We start from the raw sequence: 18,948 nt of genomic DNA, 5'->3' as shown, positions 1-18,948 counted from the left end.
TCTGCTCTCAGCTCTGACCCTCTTCCGCTGGCTCATTCCTTTCCAGCCACTCTAGCCTCCTTGCTGATGCTGCCACACCAGGCCCACTCCTGCTTCAGGGCCATTTTACTTGCTCTTCTCTCTCCCTGGAATGCTGTCCCTCCAGATCTCTCCGTGGCTCCCTCCTTCACTCCATTTACCATTGAGACCTTTCCCAGCCTCTCAGTCATCAGAACATTGCCACACTGCTACACGCTTCCCCTGCTTCACAGCGTCGGTCGCGCCGTACCATATTTTAGGTTGCTGTGTCTCTTCTTCCTTATAGAACTGGCGCTCTGAGAGGGCAGGGCTTCCTGTCTGGTTTGTGTGCCGCAGAGTCCAGGCTTTTTTTCCCTTTTTTTTTTTTTGAGACAGTGTCTCCCTCTGTCACCCAGGCTGGAGTGCAGTGGCGCCATCTCAGCTCACGACAACCTCCATCTCCTGGGTTCAAGCGATTCTCCTGCTTCAGCCTCCAGAGTAGCTGGGATTATAGATGCCCATCACCACGCCTGGTTAATTTTTGTATTTTTAGTAGAGACAGGGTTTCACCATGTTGGCCAGGCTGGTCTAGAACTCCTGACCTCGTGATCTGCCCACCTCGGTCTCCCAAATTGCTGGGCTTACAGGCGTGAGCCACTGGGCCTGGCCCAATTTTTTTTGTTTGTTTGTTTTATACCCAGGAACGCCCTCCAATCCCTCCAACACCCAGCACCCCTCCTTCAAATGCCTGGTCCCCTATTGCATGCCTCAGCCCCCAACTCCCAGTCACAGCCCCCAGACTGTCTCCAGGGCCCCTTTACCCTTCATAGAGACAGGCAGACAACAGACAGACACAGACACACAAGGTCCCGGCGCTGGCTTTTATTGCCTCCTGGCAGAGAGGAGGTGTCCCAGGCTGGGCCAGGCAGGAGAGGGCTGGGGCCAGGGGAGTTTCAGTCTGTGTGGTGGAGGCTCAGATTTGGAGCTGGAGGGGTTGGTGGCGGTTCTTAGATGCTGAGCTTGGGGCCAGGGTCCCTGGGTCTGGGCTGGGAGACTCAGTCAGAAATAGGGGTTGCTTATCTTCTGGGACTATGACAGCCCCTCCCTGGGGTTGGGGGTATGACAGGAACAGAAGCTGACCCAGGGGGTCCCGGAGAGCCCAAGAGCAGGAGGATGCCTGGGACTGCATCTGCCTCCTGCGGGGCCTGGACAGGGAGGGGGCCAGACCACGGCGGCCCCTCCTCCAGTCATTTCGCGGGCCTCTGAGGCTGTGGCAGGTGCGCGGGGCTCACAGCTCATCGTGGTGCCGGGTCAGGTCCTCGCCGTAGTTGGTGGCCTGACTGCCCACAAACATGTTCCAATTACCCAGGATTTCCGCTTTGCTCAGCCGCCCGTCCTGGAGGGAGGGTCAGGGTTCAGAGGGGACAACATGGCCCTGCTTTCGAAAGCCCTCCCTGCATCCAAGTGTGTCCCGAAGTCTCTGGGACCCTTGTTTTCTGGGCCTCTGTCCCTTTCTCTCTGAATCTGTCCCCCTGTCTTGGTCCCTGTCCTTCTCTCTTTGGGTCTCTGGGTCTCTGTCCCCCTCTCTCTCTCGGTCTCTGACTCCTCTCTCTCTGGGTCTCTGCCCGCTCTTTTCCTCTTTCTCTGTCCCTCTTTTTTTATCCCACCTAGAAGGGACTCTGAGCTCCAGGCCCAGGTCTTGCTCGTTTCTGGAATCTGGCCTGCAACGCCCACCCGCTCCTCGCTCCTGCCGAGGCCCCGTCACTGCACCTTGTCCGTGTCGCTCTCATGCAGCAGGTGGTTGGCTTCCACCAGGGGCTGGTCCTGGGCAGGGGGCAGCACCCAGTGGCCCACCTCACTCCCGTCCAGGTGCCCGTCCTTGTTCAGATCCCGGAAGTCCCGGAACTGCTGCCTCTCCGTCTGCACCCACGCCGGCTCCTCCTCCCCGGGCTCAGCTGAGTACAGATCCGCTGGGGGTCGGGACAGAGGGGACAAGGTCAGGGGCAGCTCTGGGGGCCTAGTGGAGCTGGGGGCTGATCCTGGCTCTGATACTTCCTGAACCATGTCCTTGAGCAACTCACTACCGTCCCTCTCGCCTCAGCGTCCTCTTCTGTTTCAATGGAATTAGCAACAAAACCTGACTTATAAGCAATCATTTGTGTTACAGGTGAAATTCATTTGATTGGTTGACTGCATGATTGATTGACTTCATTGACACACACGTGAAGTAGTGTGTGCATTGGGCCAGGCAGTGCCTGGCACATAGTAAGCAATGTCTATGCAGGAGGAACATGCGAGGATGTTTCTGGCCAGTTAGCAGGTGACAGATATGCCAGGTGCAGTGATGACTGTAATCCAACACTTTGGGAGACCCAGGCAAGAGGGTCATTTGAGGCCAAGATTCAAGACCAGCCTGGGCAACATAGCAAGACCCTGTTTCTACAAATTTTTTTTTTTTTTGAGATAGAGTCTCGCTGTGATCACCCCACTGCACTCCAGCCTGGGCAACAGGGCAAGACCTCATCCCCCTTTTTTTTTTTAAGATGGAGTTTCACTCTTGTTGCCCGGGCTGGAGTGCAGTGGCGCGATCTCAGCTCACTGCAAACTCTGCCTCCCAGGTTCAAGCGATTCTCCTGCCTCAGCCTCCCGAGTAGCTGGGATTACAGGCATGTGCCACCACGCCCAGCTAATTTTTGTATTTTCAGTAGAGACGGGGTTTCACCATGTTGGCCAGGCTGGTCTTGAACTCCTGACCTCGTGATCCACCTGCCTCAGCCTCCCAAAGTGCTGGGATTAGAGGCTGGAGTGCAGTGACACAATCTCGGCTCACTGCAGCCTCCACCTCCCAGGTTCAAGTGATTCTCCTGCCTCAGCCTCCCGAGTAGCTGGGATTACAGGCACCCGCCACCATGCCCAGTTAGTTTTTGTAGTTTTAGTAGAGACAGGGTTTCATCATGTTGGCCCGGCTGGTCTTGAACTCCTGACCTCAAGTGATCCACCCACCTTGGCCTCCTAAAGTGCTGGGAATACAGGTGTGAGCCATGGCGCCCACCCCAATTTTATACATTTTGATATGTTACTGGTTGGGGAGGAGTTAAGAAATAGGTGCCAGAGCCCAAACACCAAGGTTCAAATCCCAGCCCTGCCTCTTCCCATTGTCTTCAGCAGATCCCTTCAACCCCCCTGGGCCTCAGGTGTCATCTGTATAATGGAGGATAGTGACAGTGTCTGCCTCGTAGAGCTGAGGAATGGAAGATGAAGTCTTAACAGGATGAAGTAATTGAGAAGATAGGCTGGGTGCGGTGGTTCACGCCTGTAATCCCAGCACTTTGGGAGGCCGAGGTGGGTGGATAACCTGAGGTCAAGAGTTCAAGACCAGCCTGACCAACATGGTGAAACCCCATCTCTACTAAAAATACAAAATTAGCTAGGCGTAGTGGTGCACGCCCGTAATCCCACCTGCTCAGGAGGTTAAAACAAGAGAATTGCTTGAACCTGGGAGGCGGAGGTTGCAGTGAGCCGAGATCACGCCACTGCACTCTAGCCTGGGCGACAATAGCGAGACTCTGTTTCAAAAAAAAAAGAGAGATGGGGACAGCTGCTGGCATCTGGGGGCTGTGACCTCCTTGTTGTCAGGGCCTGTCCTGTGCACGGGAGAATGCTCAGGAGCATCCCTGGGCTCCATCCAGGAGATGTCAGTAGCATCCTCTCCCCTCTAGAAGTGACAACCAGAAATATCTCCAGAGGCCACACTGTGCCTGGAGTCTCAGCTACTTGGGAGGCTGAGGTGGGAGGATCCCTTGAGCCCAGGAGGTCAAGGCTGCAGTGAGCCAAGATCACCCCACTGCACTCCAGCCTGGGCGACAGGGCAAGACCCCATCTCTCTTTTTATTTTTTTTAAGACGCAGTTTCGCTCTTGTTGCCCAGGCTGAAGTGCAATGGCGCGATTGCGGCTCACTGCAACCTTTGCCTCCCAGGTTCCAGAGATTCTCTTGCCTCAGTCTCCAGAGTAACTGGGATTACAGGCTCCTGCCACCAGGCCTGGCTAATTTTTGTATTTTTAGTACACCATCTTGGCCAGGCTGGTCTCGAACTCCTGACCTCATGATCCATCCATCTCAGCCTCCCAAAGTGCTGGGATTACAGGTGTGAGCCACTGCGCCCGGCCCAACCCCATCTCTTAAGAAAAAAATATAAAAATGTTCTCTCAGCCAGGTGTGGTGATTCATGCCTGTAATCCCAGCTCTTTGGGAGGCCAAGGTGGGAAGATTGCTTGAGCCCAGGAGTTCTAGACCAGCCTGGACAATATAGTGAGAACCCATCTCTATTTAATAAAGAGAGAGAGACACACACACAGACAGAAAGAAAGAAAGGGAGTGACAGAAAGAAAGAGAGAAAGTGAGAGAAGGAAAGAAAGAAAAATGTTTTCTCATGTAGGATATGGTCAGAAAAAAATAAAAGAATAAACAATGTTTTCAAACTTAAAAAAAAATTCCTGGCCGGGCTTGGTTGCTCAAGCCTGTAATCCCACCACTTTGGGAGGCCAAGATGAGCAGATCACCTGAGGTCGGGAGTTCCAGACTAGCCTGGCCAACATGGTGAAATCCCATCTCCACTAAAAATACAAAAATTAGCCAGGTGTGGTGGCAGGCACCAGTAATCCCAGCTACTCAGGAGGCTGAGGCAGAAGAATCTCTTGAGCTGGGAGGTGGAGGTTGCAGAGCGCCGATATCACACCACCGCACTCCAGCCTGAGCAACAGAAGAAAACTCTGTCTCAAAAAAAAAAAAAAAAAAAAAAATTCCTTGTTGGCGTTCTCTTTGACTAAATTTTTTGCCCGCTGGGGCAGGGACAGTGGCAGGGGCCCAGGGAGAATTCAGAACTCAGGGGCTATTGTGAGGGTCCCCCCAACATCCCATGTAACAGGAAACAGTGTTTGCTGTGCAGAGGCAGGTTCAAGACCAGCTTCCTGACCCCCATCCTCAACTAAACATAGCCCCTGAGCCTTGATTTTGTAGAAACTCCAGACCCCCAAGAAGGGACTTTGTCTGTGTTACTGTCTGCTGTAGGCGCAACCACCCATATGCAGTAGGTGCTCAGTAAGTGTTTCCTGGGCGTGACACACAGCAGGTGCTCAATAGATGCTTTTTGTGTCTGGTATACAGTAGGTGCTCAATAAATGTTGGGTGGCTGAATGAACTCAAGCAGTGAGTGCCCCTGCCCCCATGTCTGAGGGCCGCTGCTCTCTGATGATGGGTGATGTACCTCCAGCTGCCCCCACCAACCCTGCCCATGCCTGAGAGAGGACAGGCGTCCCAAGAAGAAATTGGGGCCCACTCACCGATGTACTCCTCCACCTGGACATAGCCATCTTTGTTTCTGTCCAGGTCCTCCAGGGTTTCCTGGGGGAGAGAGGGGAATTGAGGCTGGGGGCCGATGCCGCTGGCTCCTGGGGGAGGCTGGACCCCTGGGGTAAGAGTGAGAGGTTCTCTTGGAAATTTAGCTCCGGGAGCTATGTGGGGGGCAGGCAGTAGAGCAGTCTCAACAGGTGGCATGTGGGAAATTTGCGGGCTTTCTGGGATGTTATCATTATACAGGCACTACCTGCATTTACGGGGCGAGAGCCCGGAGGCCCCAGTGTCCAGCAATGCACAGGTTTGTTTCTCACAAGGGGAGCTGTCCTAGGTCCCTGATAACTTGCTCAAGCCCCAGCAAACACCCTCGAAGGGGAGAAGCTCCTTTATTTTAGCAGAGCCTAGAACCTACCTCTGCCTTATGTGTGAACATGGTGCACTTCGGGGGTTCCTCTGACACACTTGACACCTCCGCTCCTTGTTTTTGTGCCCTTGAGCAAAATGACTTTTGCTCCCCAATTTATATCCAAACTCATTCACTATAAGACTGTGGGCTGGGCGTGGTGGCTCAAACCTGTAATCCCAGCACTTTGGGAGGCTGAGGCGGGAGGATTGATTGAGCCCAGGATTTCGAGACTAGCCTGGGCAACATGGTGAGACCCTGTCTCTATACAAAATTTAAAAATTAGCCAGGCATGGCCGGGCGTGGTGGCTCACACCTGTAATCCCAGCACTTTGGATGGCCGAGGCGGGCGGATCACGAGGTCAGAAGATTGAGACCACCCTGGCTAACATGGTGAAACCCCGTCTCTATTAAAAAAAAATAATAAAATAAAATAAAATAATTAGCCGGGCATGGCGGCATGCGCCTGTAGTCCCAGCTACTCGGGAGGCTGAGGCAGGAGAATGGCGTGAACCCGGGAGGCGGAGCTTGCAGTGAGCCGAGATCGCGCCACTGCACTCCAGCCTGGGCGACAGAGCGAGACTCCGTCTGAAAAAAAAAAAAAAAAAATTAGCCAGACATGGTGGCTTGTGCCTGGTGGTCTCAGCTTCTCAGAAGGCGGAGGTGGGAGGATCACTTGAGCCCAAGAGTTTGAGGTGGCAGTGAACTGAGATCGAGCCACTGCCCTCCAGTCTGGGTAACAGAGTGAGGCCCTGTCTCAAAAAATAAAAAATAAAAAAAAGAGGAAGGAAAGAAAAAAAAGCCTTTTTCTATAGAACAAAGCACATTTTGGGGCCAGGCACGGTGGCTCATGCCTGTAATCCCAGCACTTTGGGAGGCCAAGGTGGGCAGATCACCTGAGGTCAGGAGTTCAAGACCAGCCTGGCCAACATGTTGAAATCCCATCTCTACTAGAAAAAAATACAAAATTGGCTGGGCACGGTGGCTCATGCCTGTAATCCTAGCACTTTGGGAGGCTGAGGCAGGTGGATCACCTGAGGTCGAGAGTTTGAGACCAGCCTAACCAACATGAAGAAACCCTGTCTCTACTAAAAATTAGCCAGGCGTGGTGGTACGCGCCTGTAATCCCAGCTACTCAGGACACTGAGGCAGGAGAATTGCTTGAACCCGGGAGGCGGAGGTTGCAGTGAGCTGAGATCGCACCACTGCTTTCCAGCCTGGGCAACCGAGGGAGACTATGTCTCAAAAAAACAAAAGAAAGAAAAGAAATTGTATAAGGTGGGGCACAGTGGCTGTCTGAGGGAAGGCTGGGGGCCTGGACCCCAAATGCGAGCACAGGGAGGGGGAGGCCAGATGAGGAGAGATCAGACCCCAGGGGTCTGAGAGTGGAGGTGGGAAAGGTCACCGTCCCCTGACCTGTGTTTGCGGCCTGGCTTCCCCAGCAAGATGCTGGAGAGCCAGGTGACTGCCTGCCCCCAGGTCGGTGCTGGGAAGCAGGACCTGAACCGGAAGCCTGGGTCCCCAGAAGGGTGTGGGGGGCAGGGTTCCCCAGCCACCACTCACAGCAATCACGATGTCCCGCATGTGAGGGAACTCCTCGGGGTGCAGGAAGGCCGTCAGCTCCTCTCGAGTGGCCATCGAGTCCCCATCCTGGTCGGCCACCCGGAAACGTCGCTCGTCCCGAGCCAGCATCTTTTTGTAGGTCTCTGCGTCCTCCACGTCATGAAATTCTTCACCTGGGGAAGGACCGGTCTCAGTGAGATGAGCTTTAATGGAGGAAACGCCAAGCAGGTTAAAATAAAGACAAAGTAAATCCTACTAGGGTACAAAGATTTCTGTGGAGTTAATAAGTATATATCAGTAGGCTGGACGCGGTGGCTCACGCCTGTAATCCCAGCACTTTAGGAGGCTGAAGCTGGTGGATCACTTGAGGTCAGGAGTTCGAGACCAGCCTGGCCAACATGGTGAAACCCCATCTCTACCAAAAAAATACTTAGCCGGGCATGGTGGGGCACGCCTGTAATCCCAGCTACTCGGTAGTCTGAGGCACGAGAGTCGACTGAACCCAGGAGGCGGAGGTTGCCGTGAGCCGAGATTGCACCACTGCTTTCCAGCCTGGGCAACAGAGGGAGGCTATGTCTCAAAAAAAATAAATAAAAAGAAAAAAAATTTTAGAAGGCTGGCACAGTGGCTCACGCCTGTAATCCCAGCACTTTGGGAGGCCAAGGTGGGTGGATCGCCTGAGGTCAGGAGTTCGAGACCAGCCTGGTCAACATGGTGAAACTCCTTCTCTACTAAAAATACAAAAATTAGCCTGGCATGGTGGTGGGCACCTGTAGTCCTAGCTACTCGTGAGGCTGAGGCAGGAGAATTGCTTGAACCCAGGAGGATGAGGTTGTAGCGAGCCAAGACCTTGCCATTGCACTGCAGCCTGGCCAACAAGAGTGAAACTCCACTCTATCTCAAAAAAAAAAAAAAAAAAAAAAGTAGGCTGGGTGCGGTGGCTGAAACCTGTAATCATAGCACTTTGGGAGGCCGAGGTGGGCAGATCACCTGAGGTCGGGAGTTCGAGACCAGCCTGACCAACATGGAGAAACCCCATCTCAACTAAAAATACAAAATTAGCCAGGCCTGGTGGCACATGCCTGTAATCCCAGCTACTTGGGAGGCTGAGGCAGAAGAATCGCTTGAACCCAGGAGGTGGAGGTTGCAGTGAGCCGAGATTGCGCCACTGCACTCCAGCCTGGGCAACAAGAGCAAAACTCCCTCAAAAAAAAAAAAAAAGCTTATATCGATACTTTATATATAATTTGTATATATATTTATATATAAGTATATAATATGTTATATAACATATTATTTGTGTGTGTGTGTGTGTATATATATATATATATATATATTTTTTTTTTTTTTTTTTTTTGAGACAGAGTCTCACTCTGTCGCCCAGGCTGGAGTGCAGTGGCGCGATCTTGGCTCACTGCAAGCTCCACCTCCCGGGTTCACGCCATTCTCCTGCCTCAGCCTCCCTAGTAGCTAGGACTACAGGCGCCCGCCACCACACCCGGCTAATTTCTTGTATTTAGTAGAGACGGGGTTTCACCGTGTTAGCCAGGATGGTCTCGATCTCCTGACCTCATGTTCTGCCCTCCTCGGCCTCCCAAAGTGCTGGGATTACGGGCATGAGCCACCGTGCCCAGCCATATATATGTATATATATATATTTTTAATTTTTTAATTTTTTTGAGACAGTCTCCCTCTGTCGCCCAGACTGGAGTGCAGTGGTGTGATTTCGGCTCACTGCAACTTCTGCCTCCTGGGGTGGGGAAAAGCAAGAGAGATCAGATTGTTACTATGTCTGTGTAGAAAGAAGTAGACATAAGAGACTCCATTTTGTTCTGTACTAAGAAAAATTCTTCTGCCTCGAGATGCTGTTAATCTGTGACCTTACCCCCAACCCCATGCTCTCTGAAACATGTGCTGTGTCAAACTCAGTGTTAAATGGATTAAGGGTTGTGCAAGATGTACTTTGTTAAACAAATGCTTGAAGGCAGCATGCTCCTTAAGAGTCATCACCACTCCCTAATCTCAAGTACCCAGGACACAAAAACTGCAGAAGGCTGCAGGGACCTCTGCCTAGGAAAGCCAGGTATTGTCCAAGGTTTCTCCCCATGTGATAGTCTGAAATATGGCCTCGTGGGAAGGGAAAGACCTGACCGTCCCCCAGCCCGACACCCGTAAAGGGTCTGTGCTGAGGAGGATTAGTATAAGAGGAAGGCATGCCTCTTGCAGTTGAGACAAGAGGAAGGCATCTGTCTCCTGCCCGTCCCTGGGCAATGGAATGTCTCGGTATAAAACCCGTTCCATCTACTGAGATAGGGAAAAACCGCCTTAGGGCTGGAGGTGAGACATGCGGGCAGCAATACTGCTTAGCAAAGCATTGAGATGTTTATGTGTATGCATATCTAAAGCACAGCACTTGATTCTTTACCTTGTCTATGATGCAAAGACCTTTGTTCACGTGTTTGTCTGCTGACCCTCTCCCCACTATTGTCCTGTGACCATGATACATCCCCCTCTCTGAGAAACACCGACAAATAATCAATAAATACTAAGGGAACTCAGAAGCCAGGGGGATCCTCCATATGCTGAACGCTGGTCCCCTGGGTCCCCTTATTTCTTTCTCTATACTTTGTCTCTGTGTCTTTTTCTTTTCCAAGTCTCTCGTTCCACCTAACGAGAAACACCCACAGGTGTGGAGGGGCGACCCACTCCTTCATCCTGGGTTCAAGTGATTCTCTTGCTTCACCCTTCAGAGTAGCTGTGATCACAGGTGCACACCATCATGCCCAGCTAAGTATTTTTTTTTGGTAAAGACGGGGTTTTGCCACGTTGGCCAGGCTGGTCTCTAACTCCTGATCTCATGTGATCCGCCCGCCTCGGCCTCCCAAAGTGCTGGGATTACAGGCGTGAGCCATGGCACCCAGGCTATATAACATATTATATCCACACAATAAATTAGCTAACTTGTGAGAGATTATATGCTAAGCTCTTTATGTATAATATTGCATTTAATCATCACAAAAAAGCATGTACAGTGGGTTTTTCCATGTATTCTACTTTCTGAATGCAAAAATTGATTATCAGAGAGAAGAAATAACTGATCCAAGGGTGTGGAGACAGGAATGGCGGACTTTGAGTTGACAGTGGCCCTTTTGGCCCCAGACTGAGGCTGTGATGGAGTAGCTTACAGGGACTGAGATGGCTTGACTGAGAGGAGGGGAAGGGCATTGTAACTGGAGGGAACAATATGGGCAGAAGGTAGAGGTTTGAAGAGTGTGGTGAGTTCAGGAAAACCACAGAAAATCCATTTGGTGCAGAAAATGCAGAAAAACAAAGCTACAGGTGGAAACGTCCTGGCTGAGGAGTGGGACTGTCTCCTGGGGGCCCAGGAGGGGGAGGGAGGGGCAGAGTCCGTGCTGGGCGTGAAGACCCCCGCCCCCGGAGCCCTGCGGAGGACAGGCTGGACAGGGAGGCTGGGGCCAGGGACAGAGAGGAGAGGGGGGAGAGAATGAGGGCTGTGTGTGTGGCGGGGGGTGGGGCACTGAGGCTGGGACTTGGGACAGAAAGGAGGGATCTGAGAGTCAGGGGCTGAGTAACTGGCTTTGGGGTTCTCAGGATGAGAGGTCACGGAAGTTAGAGGTCAGGATGACAAGGCATGGAAAGTAGGTGTCCTTGGCCAGGGATCTCAAGTACCCTAGTCATATTGTCATGGAGGTGGTGGGTCCCAGAATGAAAACCCTGAAGGGAACCTGGGTAGCTTAGTTGGTAGAGCATTGGACTTTTAATTTGAGGGCCCAGGGTTCAAGTCCCTGTTTGGGTGCGTTCAGTGGCTTTTAGCACCTAATTGTGACTTCATGTTTGAAAAAAAGATCGTTTTTAGCGTGCAGCTAAATACCAGAAAAATAAGCAACGAAAAACAAAAAAGAGAAGCCAGAGGTGAGAAACTGAAGATCTCACAGCGATGGGCTCCTAAAAGTGGGTAGAGCCTGGTTAGGGGCCAGGGACTCTGGGTGAATGGGTTCAGGGTTCTCAGAATGAGGCGGTCCAGAAGGTCAGGGTCACGGTGTATGGGGAGCAGGGTCGGGGGCTCGCCGCGTACCGGGCGCGTAGTGGCCATAGGTGGCGTTGCGCAGCTCCTCCCAACCCACACGCCCGTCGCGGTCCGTGTCGTACGTGTCCCAGGCCGCGCTCACCGAGTCCCGTATGTGCCGCTGCTGCGTGTGCGCGATCCACGCGCGAAGCTCGGCCAGCGACACCCAGCCGTCGCCGTCCCCCGCGCGGTCCATGCGGTCCACGATCCGCCTGCAAGCCGGGGCAGGCACACGTCAGTCTCTGGTCCCGCCCCCAGGCCCCGCCCCTCGCACGGGGCCACGCCCCCTGAGACACCGGATCCGGGGCTGAAAATACTTATCAGTCCACGGGCTAACTGGGGAGGGGCGCGTGTCAATTTCGGGACCAAGCCCACCGGAGGACCCTAACCCTCAGCCTAGGATCCACCCCCCGGTCGAGACACGCCCTTCTCGAGAACAAGCGGGCCTGCCGGGAGCACCGCAGGGGAGGGACCTACAACGATGCAGGGCCACCCTCTCCGCGCCGGCCCCGCCCTCGGCCTGCACGTGCTGCACCTCTCGCTGGGCCAAGCTGGGGCGGTGAAGGGGAGCGCGGCGTCGCACTGTGCCCCTTGCCAAGGGGGCCCTGTTGCAATATTGACTCTGAACCCAGACAGCCACGGCCACACCCTCGATCCCCCGCTGTCTCAGGCCCCGACCCGCCCCATGCCCCGCCGCCTTACCAGGCTGCGCGTGTCAATTTCAGGCTCCTCTCCCTCCAGCCCTGCCCTGTGCTGAGCCCCGTGGCTTTCCCCTGCCTGCTCCCGGCTGAATCAGGCACTGCCTGAGGATCATTACCCGCAACCCTGGGGGCTTAGTCTCCCTCTGCCCCTCCCCATGCTCCTCCGGGCTCCTGTGCCCCTCGCCGTCGCATGTCAAGCCACTTTAGGTTCCATCTCGCCCCTTCTCTCGGGCCACGCCTGTCAGCTCTCGGGCCCCTCTCCTCTCCCTTGGTGACGCCCTGCCAGGCCGGTCCTCTCCCAATCTCTAATGAACAGAGACTACATGGAGCCCTCCTCCCTGTCACCGTCCCTAGGCCCCCGCAGCCCCCTCCCCAAGGTCGAAAATCCGAGACAGCAGAGCCCTCTCTAGGCCTGCCTGAGTCACCGCCCCACCTCCCGCACCAGGCGGTCTCTGCTCCAGTCTGTCTAGGGCCCGACTCTGTCCCCGGAATCACACCCTTCTCTGAGGTTCCTGCTGTTGTTAAGCGCTTGGGCTCCACAGCCAGACATTTTAGGTCCAAATCCAGCTACTTCCTCTTACTGGCTGTGTGACTGTGGGCAAGTGACTTAACCTCTCTGTGTCTCAGTTACCCCTCTGTAAAATGGAGGAAAAAAAACCGTACCTACCCCAAAAGGGCGGTTGTGGGGAATAAATGAGTTAGGCCATGTAAAGCACTTAGGACAGGACAGGCGCGGTGGCTCACGCCTGTAATCCGAGCACTTTGGGAAGCCAAGACAGGCGGATCACCTGAGATCAGACGTTCCAGACCAGCCTGGCCCACATGGTGAAACCTCGTCTCTACTAAAAATACAAAAATTAGCCAGGCATGGTGGCGCGCACCTGAAATCCCAGCTACTCTGGAGGCTGACGCGGGAGAATTGGTTGAATCCGGGAGGTGGAGGTTGCAGTGAGCCAAGATAGTACCACTGCACTCCAGCCTGGGCAACGGAGCGAGACTCCGTCTCAAATAATAATAACAATAATAGACCAGGCACGGTGGCTCACGCCTGTAATCCCAGCACTTTGGGAGGCCGAGGTGGGCAGATCACCTGAGGTCAGGAGTTCCAGACCAGCCTGGCCAACATGGTGAAACCGTCTCTCCTAAAAATACAAAAATTAGCCAGGCACAGTGGTGGATGCCTGTAATATCCACTACTCGGAAGGCTGAGGCAGGAGAATTGCTTGAACCCAGGAGGCGTAGGTTGCAGTGAGCCGAGATCATGACACTGCACTCCAGCCTGGGCAACAGAGTAAGACCTTGTCTCAAAAACAAACAAACAAACAAACAAAAAATCACTTTGGAGGCCAAGGAGGGCGGATCACAAGGTCAGGAGATCGAGACCATCCTGGCTAACATGGTGAAACCCCGTCTCTACTAAAAATACAAAAAATTAGCCGGGCGTGGTGGCAGGCACCTGTAGTCCCAGCTACTCAGGAGGCTGAGGCAGGAGAATGGCGTGAACCTGGGAGGCACAGCTTACAGTGAGCCAAGATCGCACCACTGCACTCCAGCCTGGGTGACAGAGTGAGACTCCATCTCAAAAAAAAAAAAAAAAAGGCCAGGCGCCGTGGCTCACGCCTGTAATCCCAGCACTTTGGGAGGCCGAGGCGGGCGGATCACGAGGTCAGCAGATGTAGACCATCCTGGCTAACATGGTGAAATCCCGTCTCTACTAAAAATACAAAAAAATTAGCCAGGCGTGGTGGCGGGTGCCTGTAGTCCCAGCTACTCGGGAGGCTGAGGCAGGAGAATGGCATGAACCCGGGAGGTGGAGCTTGCAGTGAGCCGAGATCACGCCACTGCACTCCAGCCTGGGCGACAGAGCGAGACTGTGTCTCAAAATAATAATAATAATAATAATAATGACAACAACAATAATAAAGCACTTAGGACAATGCCTGGCATTGCCATTAGTGCTAAGCTAAATATGCTAACCTGTCACTGCCCTTCTTCCTCCATTTCTCCTTCATACATGCCCATCCAAGCACAATCTCCCAGCCAGCAGTCCTGGGGACCACCGCCACTGTCTCTACCCTGATCTGGCCACCATCTTGTCTTGTCTTCCACCTGGACTATTGCAGTCTCTTCCTCACTGGGCTCCCTGCTTCTTGCTCCCTACAGTCTGTTCCCCACCTCGCAGCCGGCAGGATTCTCTCAAAACCTAAGTCAGCTCATGTCCTCCCTCAGCTCTGCTCTCAACTGGAGAAAAGCCTAAATCTTCTTCGCGGCTTAAAAGGCTTTGCATTGCATGATCTGACCCCCTTTGCATGGTCTCAGGCGATCCGCCTGCCTTGGACTCCCAAAGTGCTGGGATTGCAGGCATGAGCCACTGCACCTGGCCCTCTCTCTTTTTGAGACAAGGTCTTGCTCTGTTGCTCAGGCTGGAGTGCAGTGGCATGATTTTGGCTCACTGCGGCCTTGACCTCCCAGGCCCAAGTGATCCTCCCTCCTCAGCCTCCCTAGTATCTGGGACTACAGGCGCACGCCACCATGCTGGGCTAATTTTTGTATTTGTTTTGTAGAGGCGGGGTATCACTATGTTGCCCAGGCTGGTCTTGAACTCCTGGGCTCAAGTGATCCCCCAGCCTCGGCCTCCCAAAGTGCTGGGATTACAGACATGAACCACCATGCTGAACCCCTTTGCTCCTTCTCTGCCCTCACCTCCCACTCTCTCCCCTTTCTCACTGAGTTCCAGCCACACGGGCCTCAGAACTGTTGCTCAGACACTCCAAGCCCACTCCTGCCTCAGGGCCTTTGCACTTAACTGTTCTGTCTGCCTGGAATGCTGTTCACTCAGATACTCACATGGCTCAAATACCACATACCACCTTCTCACGGAGGCCTTGTCCAAGTTCCCTGTTTAAAATTGCAGCTCCAGCAGGGCGCGGTGGCTCATGCCTATAATCCCAGCACTTTGGGAGGCCGAGGCTGGCAGATCACCTGAGGTCAGGAGGTTGATACCAGCCTGACCAACATGGTGAAACCCTGTCTCTACTAAAAATACAAAAATTGGCTGGGCGCAGTGGCTCACGCCTGTAATCCCAGCACTTTGGGAGGCCGAGGCTGGCAGATCACCTGAGGTCAGGAGTTCGAGACCAGCCTAACCAACATGGAGAAACCCCGTCTCTACTAAAAATACAAAATTAGCCGGGCATGGTGGTACATGCCTGTAATCCCAGCTACTCAGGAGGCTGAGGCAGGAGAATCACTTGAACCCGGGAGGCGGAGGTTGCGGTGAGCTGAGATTGTGCCACTGCACTCCATCCTGGACAACAAGAGCAAAACTCCGTCTCAAAAAAAAAAAAAATTACCCGGGCCTGGGCTGGGTGCACGCATGTAATCCTAGCAATTTGGGAGACCGAGGCAGGCGGATTGCCTGAGCTCAGGAGTTCAAGGCCAGCCTGGGCAACACAGTGAAACCCCGTCTCTACTAAAATACAAAAAAAAAAAATTAGCTGGGCGTGGGGGTGTGCACCCATAGTCCCAGCTACTCGGGAGGCTGAGGCAGGAGAATTGCTTGAACCCGGAAGGCAGAGGTTGCGGTGAGCCGAGATTGCGCCACTGCACTCCAGCCTGGGCAACAAGAGCAAAACTCCGTCTCAAAAAAAAAAAAAAAATTACCCGGGTCTGGACTGGGTGCTGTGGCTCACGCATGTAATCCCAGCACTTTGGGAGGCCGAGGCGGGCGGATTGCCTGAGCTCAGGAGTTCGAGGCCAGCCTGGGCAACACAGTGAAACCCCGTCTCTACTAAAATACAAAAAAAAAAAAAAAAATTAGCTGGGCGTGGGGGCGTGCACCTATAGTCCCAGCTACTCAGGAGGCTGAGGCAGGAGAATTGCTTGAACCTGGGAGGTAGAGGTTGCATGAGCTGAGATCACGCCACTGCACTCCAGCCAGGGAAACAGAGTCTCACTCTGTCTCAAAAAAAAAAAAAAAAAGAACTCCTGTGAAAAGTTTTGTTTTGTTTTGTTTTTGACATGGAATCTCGCTCTGTCACCCAGGCTGGAGTGCAGTGGCACAATCTCGGCTCACTGCAACCTCTGCCTCCTGGTTCAAGGGATTCTTCTGGCTCAGCCTCCCAAGTAGTTGGGATTACAGGTGCCCACCACCACGCCTGCCTAATTTTGTATTTTTAGTAGAGACGGGATTTCACCATGTTGGCCAGGCTGTTCTCCAACTCCTGACCTCAAGTGATCCACCTGCCTTGGCCTCCCAAAGTGCTGGGATTACAGGCGTGAGCCACCACGCGCGGCCTCAAAGGTCCTCTTTAGGCCTCAATTTTAACTTAATTTGTTTTTCCCAAAGAGAGAAGGTAGAATTTCATTTCTCACAAAGAACTGAAGTTCAGTCCAGGCCATTTCTCTGACCCCTGTCAATAACCCCGCGTCTCTCTCCCAAGCCCCACCTCCGAACACGCCCCAGCCGAATGTCTCTCTTACCCCAGACGGGCCTGGCTTTCCTCTGGGGTGAGTTGGTCGAATTCCTTAGCCACTTCCCGTCCCAGGAAAGCCTCATGGTCGTACTGGAAGTTCCCGTGGGCGTCATCATGGGGGGCGTCGCTCAGGGGGGCCGCCTGGTGCACCCTCCCCTGGCCATGAGGGCCTGCGTCTGGGGATGGCTTCCCCTGGGCCCTGTGCCTCAGTAGCAACAGAAGCAGCAGAAGCGATGCTCGCCACATCATCGGTCCCTGGGGAGTGGCAAAGGCCAGGGTTCAGGGGTCACAGGGATGGGGACAGACAAGGGACAGGAGAATGGCGGGGTGGAGGGGTTACTTAGGACAGGACAGGGAGATGGAAGTTGGCTGCAAACTTTTGGGCTCAAAAAGGGCGGGCGATGAGGGAAAAGAGGGCGGGATGCTTAGAGGTAAAGCCACCTATGGTGAGGACCGAATCTTCTGATGGAGTCTCAGGGGGGTCCCAGACCTGCCAGGGGGAATTTCAGAGAGAGACGTGGCGCACATCCCACTCAAAGTGCAGGGCATAGTTGTGGCCAGCGAGAGGTCAGGCAGGCTCCCCGTCATTGCTCCCAGTCCGGACCCTGATCCTCGACCCGAGCCACCCCAAGCCGCCGTCCCTGGACAGAGGCCCCCCACCCACTCCTTTTACCCTGTTATCCAGCTTCGCTCCGCTCTCCACGCTGGGCTCTGAGTTCCCGCAAATGTGCCCAATTCGGCAGCTCTCCAGTCAGGCCCCGCCTCTGGCAGCGCATAGCCCCGCCTCCCGCCCAATGAGCTCGCACGAGCGTCTCACGGGGCGGGGCCAATGAGTGCATGGGGGGCCGCGGGCACTCCTCGCCACGTCCACAAAGAAAACGGTGGCCTGCCCGGGGAAGGCGGGTGGGCGACGCCGCAGTGACGCGGCCGGGGAGAACTACAACTCCTGGCAGTCGTCGCGGCACTCTGCCGTCCACCTCCAGCTATTCTAGTCCCAACGCCTCACGGGAAATGTATTTTTTCCTTTGCCTTTGTCAGGATGGTTTAAGAAAGAGGTGTACGTTCCAACACTTCTATACCAAAACAAGCAAACAAACAAAAACAAACAAAAAAAACGAAATAAAAGAAAAGAAGGCCGGGCGCGGTGGCTCACGCCTGTAATTCCAGAACTTTGGGAGGCCAAGGCGGGCGGATCACCTGAGGTCGGGAGTTCGAGACCAGCCTGACCAACATGGAGAAACCCCGTCTCTACTAAACATACAAAATTAGCCGGGTGTGGTGGCGCATGTGTGTAATCCCAGCTACTTTGGGAGGCTGAGGCAGGAGAATCGCTTGAACGGAGGTTGTGGTGAGCCGAGATCGCACCATTGCATTCCAGCCTGGGCAACAAGAGCGAAACTCCGTCTCAAAAAAAAAAAAAAAAAAAGAAAGAAAAGAAAAAAAAAGGAAGAGCAGAATCAAGGGGCCGGAGGAAATATCCCATTTCCTCCAGGAATGAACAGTGCTCCTCGCTGCTCTTCGGCTCCAAGGATTCAGGTGGTCAGACAGTAGCCAAGTATTCCTCAAAATGCCTGGCATGGCAGTCATCCAGTAAATATTTGTAAAAGTTATGAATCAAAAATACATGACCTCAGGTTGAGCACAGTAGCTCAATGTCTGCAATCCCAGCACTTTGGGAGGCTGAGGCAGGTGGAACACCTGAGGTCAGGAGTTCCAGACCAGGCTGACCAACATGGTGAAACCCCGTCTCTACTAAATACAAAAAATTAGCCGGGTGTGGTGGCGCATGCCTGTAATCCCAGCTACTTGGGAGGCAGAATTGCTTGAACCTGGGAGGCAGAGGTTGCAGTGAACTGAGATCGTGCAATTGCACTCCAGTCTGGGCAACAAGAGCAAAACTCTGTCTTAAAAAAAAAATAAAAAATAAATAAAAAAATAAAAATACGTGACCTTAAGCCGGGCGTGGTGGCTCACACCTGTAATCTCATCCCTTTGGGAGGCAGAGGCGGGTGGATCATGAGGTCAGGAGATCGAGACCATCCTGGCTAACATGGTAAAACCTCGTGTCTACTAAAAATACAGAAAATTTGCCAGGCTTGGTGGCAGGCGCCTGTAGTCCCAGCTACTCGGGAGGCTGAGGCAGGAGAATGGCGTGAACCCAGGAGGCGGAGCTTACAGTGAGCCGAGATTGCACCACAGCACTCCAGCCTGAGCAACAGAGCAAGACTCCGTCTAAAAAAAAGAAAAAAAAAAGGAAAAGAAAATACATGACCTGATGTATAAAACTGGCAGGTTCCCCCGTGGCAGCATGTTACCTGTAGGAGAGATCTGAGGCCTAGCCGCCATTCAGTCCCCCGACTCATTCCCT

The 18,948-nt window shown here is 53.6% G+C and overlaps 1 protein-coding gene and 1 non-coding gene across 3 annotated transcripts; one reads left to right on the top strand and one right to left on the bottom strand.

Moving 5' to 3' along the window:
* Nucleotides 1-864: 864 nt before the first annotated feature.
* Nucleotides 865-18,932, bottom strand: RCN3 (reticulocalbin 3). Of its 2 annotated transcripts, none has more exons than XM_054462095.2 (7): nt 17,254-18,932; nt 16,588-16,835; nt 11,414-11,616; nt 7,318-7,490; nt 5,339-5,399; nt 1,768-1,967; nt 865-1,393 (listed from the first exon to the last, which is right to left on the bottom strand). In XM_054462095.2, the coding sequence occupies exons 2-7, from the start codon at nt 16,827-16,829 to the stop codon at nt 1,286-1,288; spliced, it is 987 nt and encodes a 328-aa protein (XP_054318070.1). In that variant the 5' UTR covers nt 16,830-16,835; nt 17,254-18,932; the 3' UTR covers nt 865-1,285. The 2 variants fall into 2 exon arrangements, with proteins under 2 accessions (XP_054318070.1, XP_054318069.1); XM_054462094.2 differs by having other exon boundaries at nt 7,318-7,520; nt 17,254-17,460.
* TRNAK-UUU (transfer RNA lysine (anticodon UUU)) lies at nt 11,062-11,134 on the top strand. The gene has a single exon. It is a non-coding gene; the product is annotated as a tRNA-Lys (tRNA).
* Nucleotides 18,933-18,948: the final 16 nt, after the last annotated feature.

This window comes from Pongo pygmaeus, chromosome 20 (genome assembly GCF_028885625.2).
Source record: "Pongo pygmaeus isolate AG05252 chromosome 20, NHGRI_mPonPyg2-v2.0_pri, whole genome shotgun sequence".
NCBI classification, from domain to species: domain Eukaryota; kingdom Metazoa; phylum Chordata; class Mammalia; order Primates; family Hominidae; genus Pongo; species Pongo pygmaeus.
This window is presented reverse-complemented; position numbering and strand designations above follow the sequence as displayed.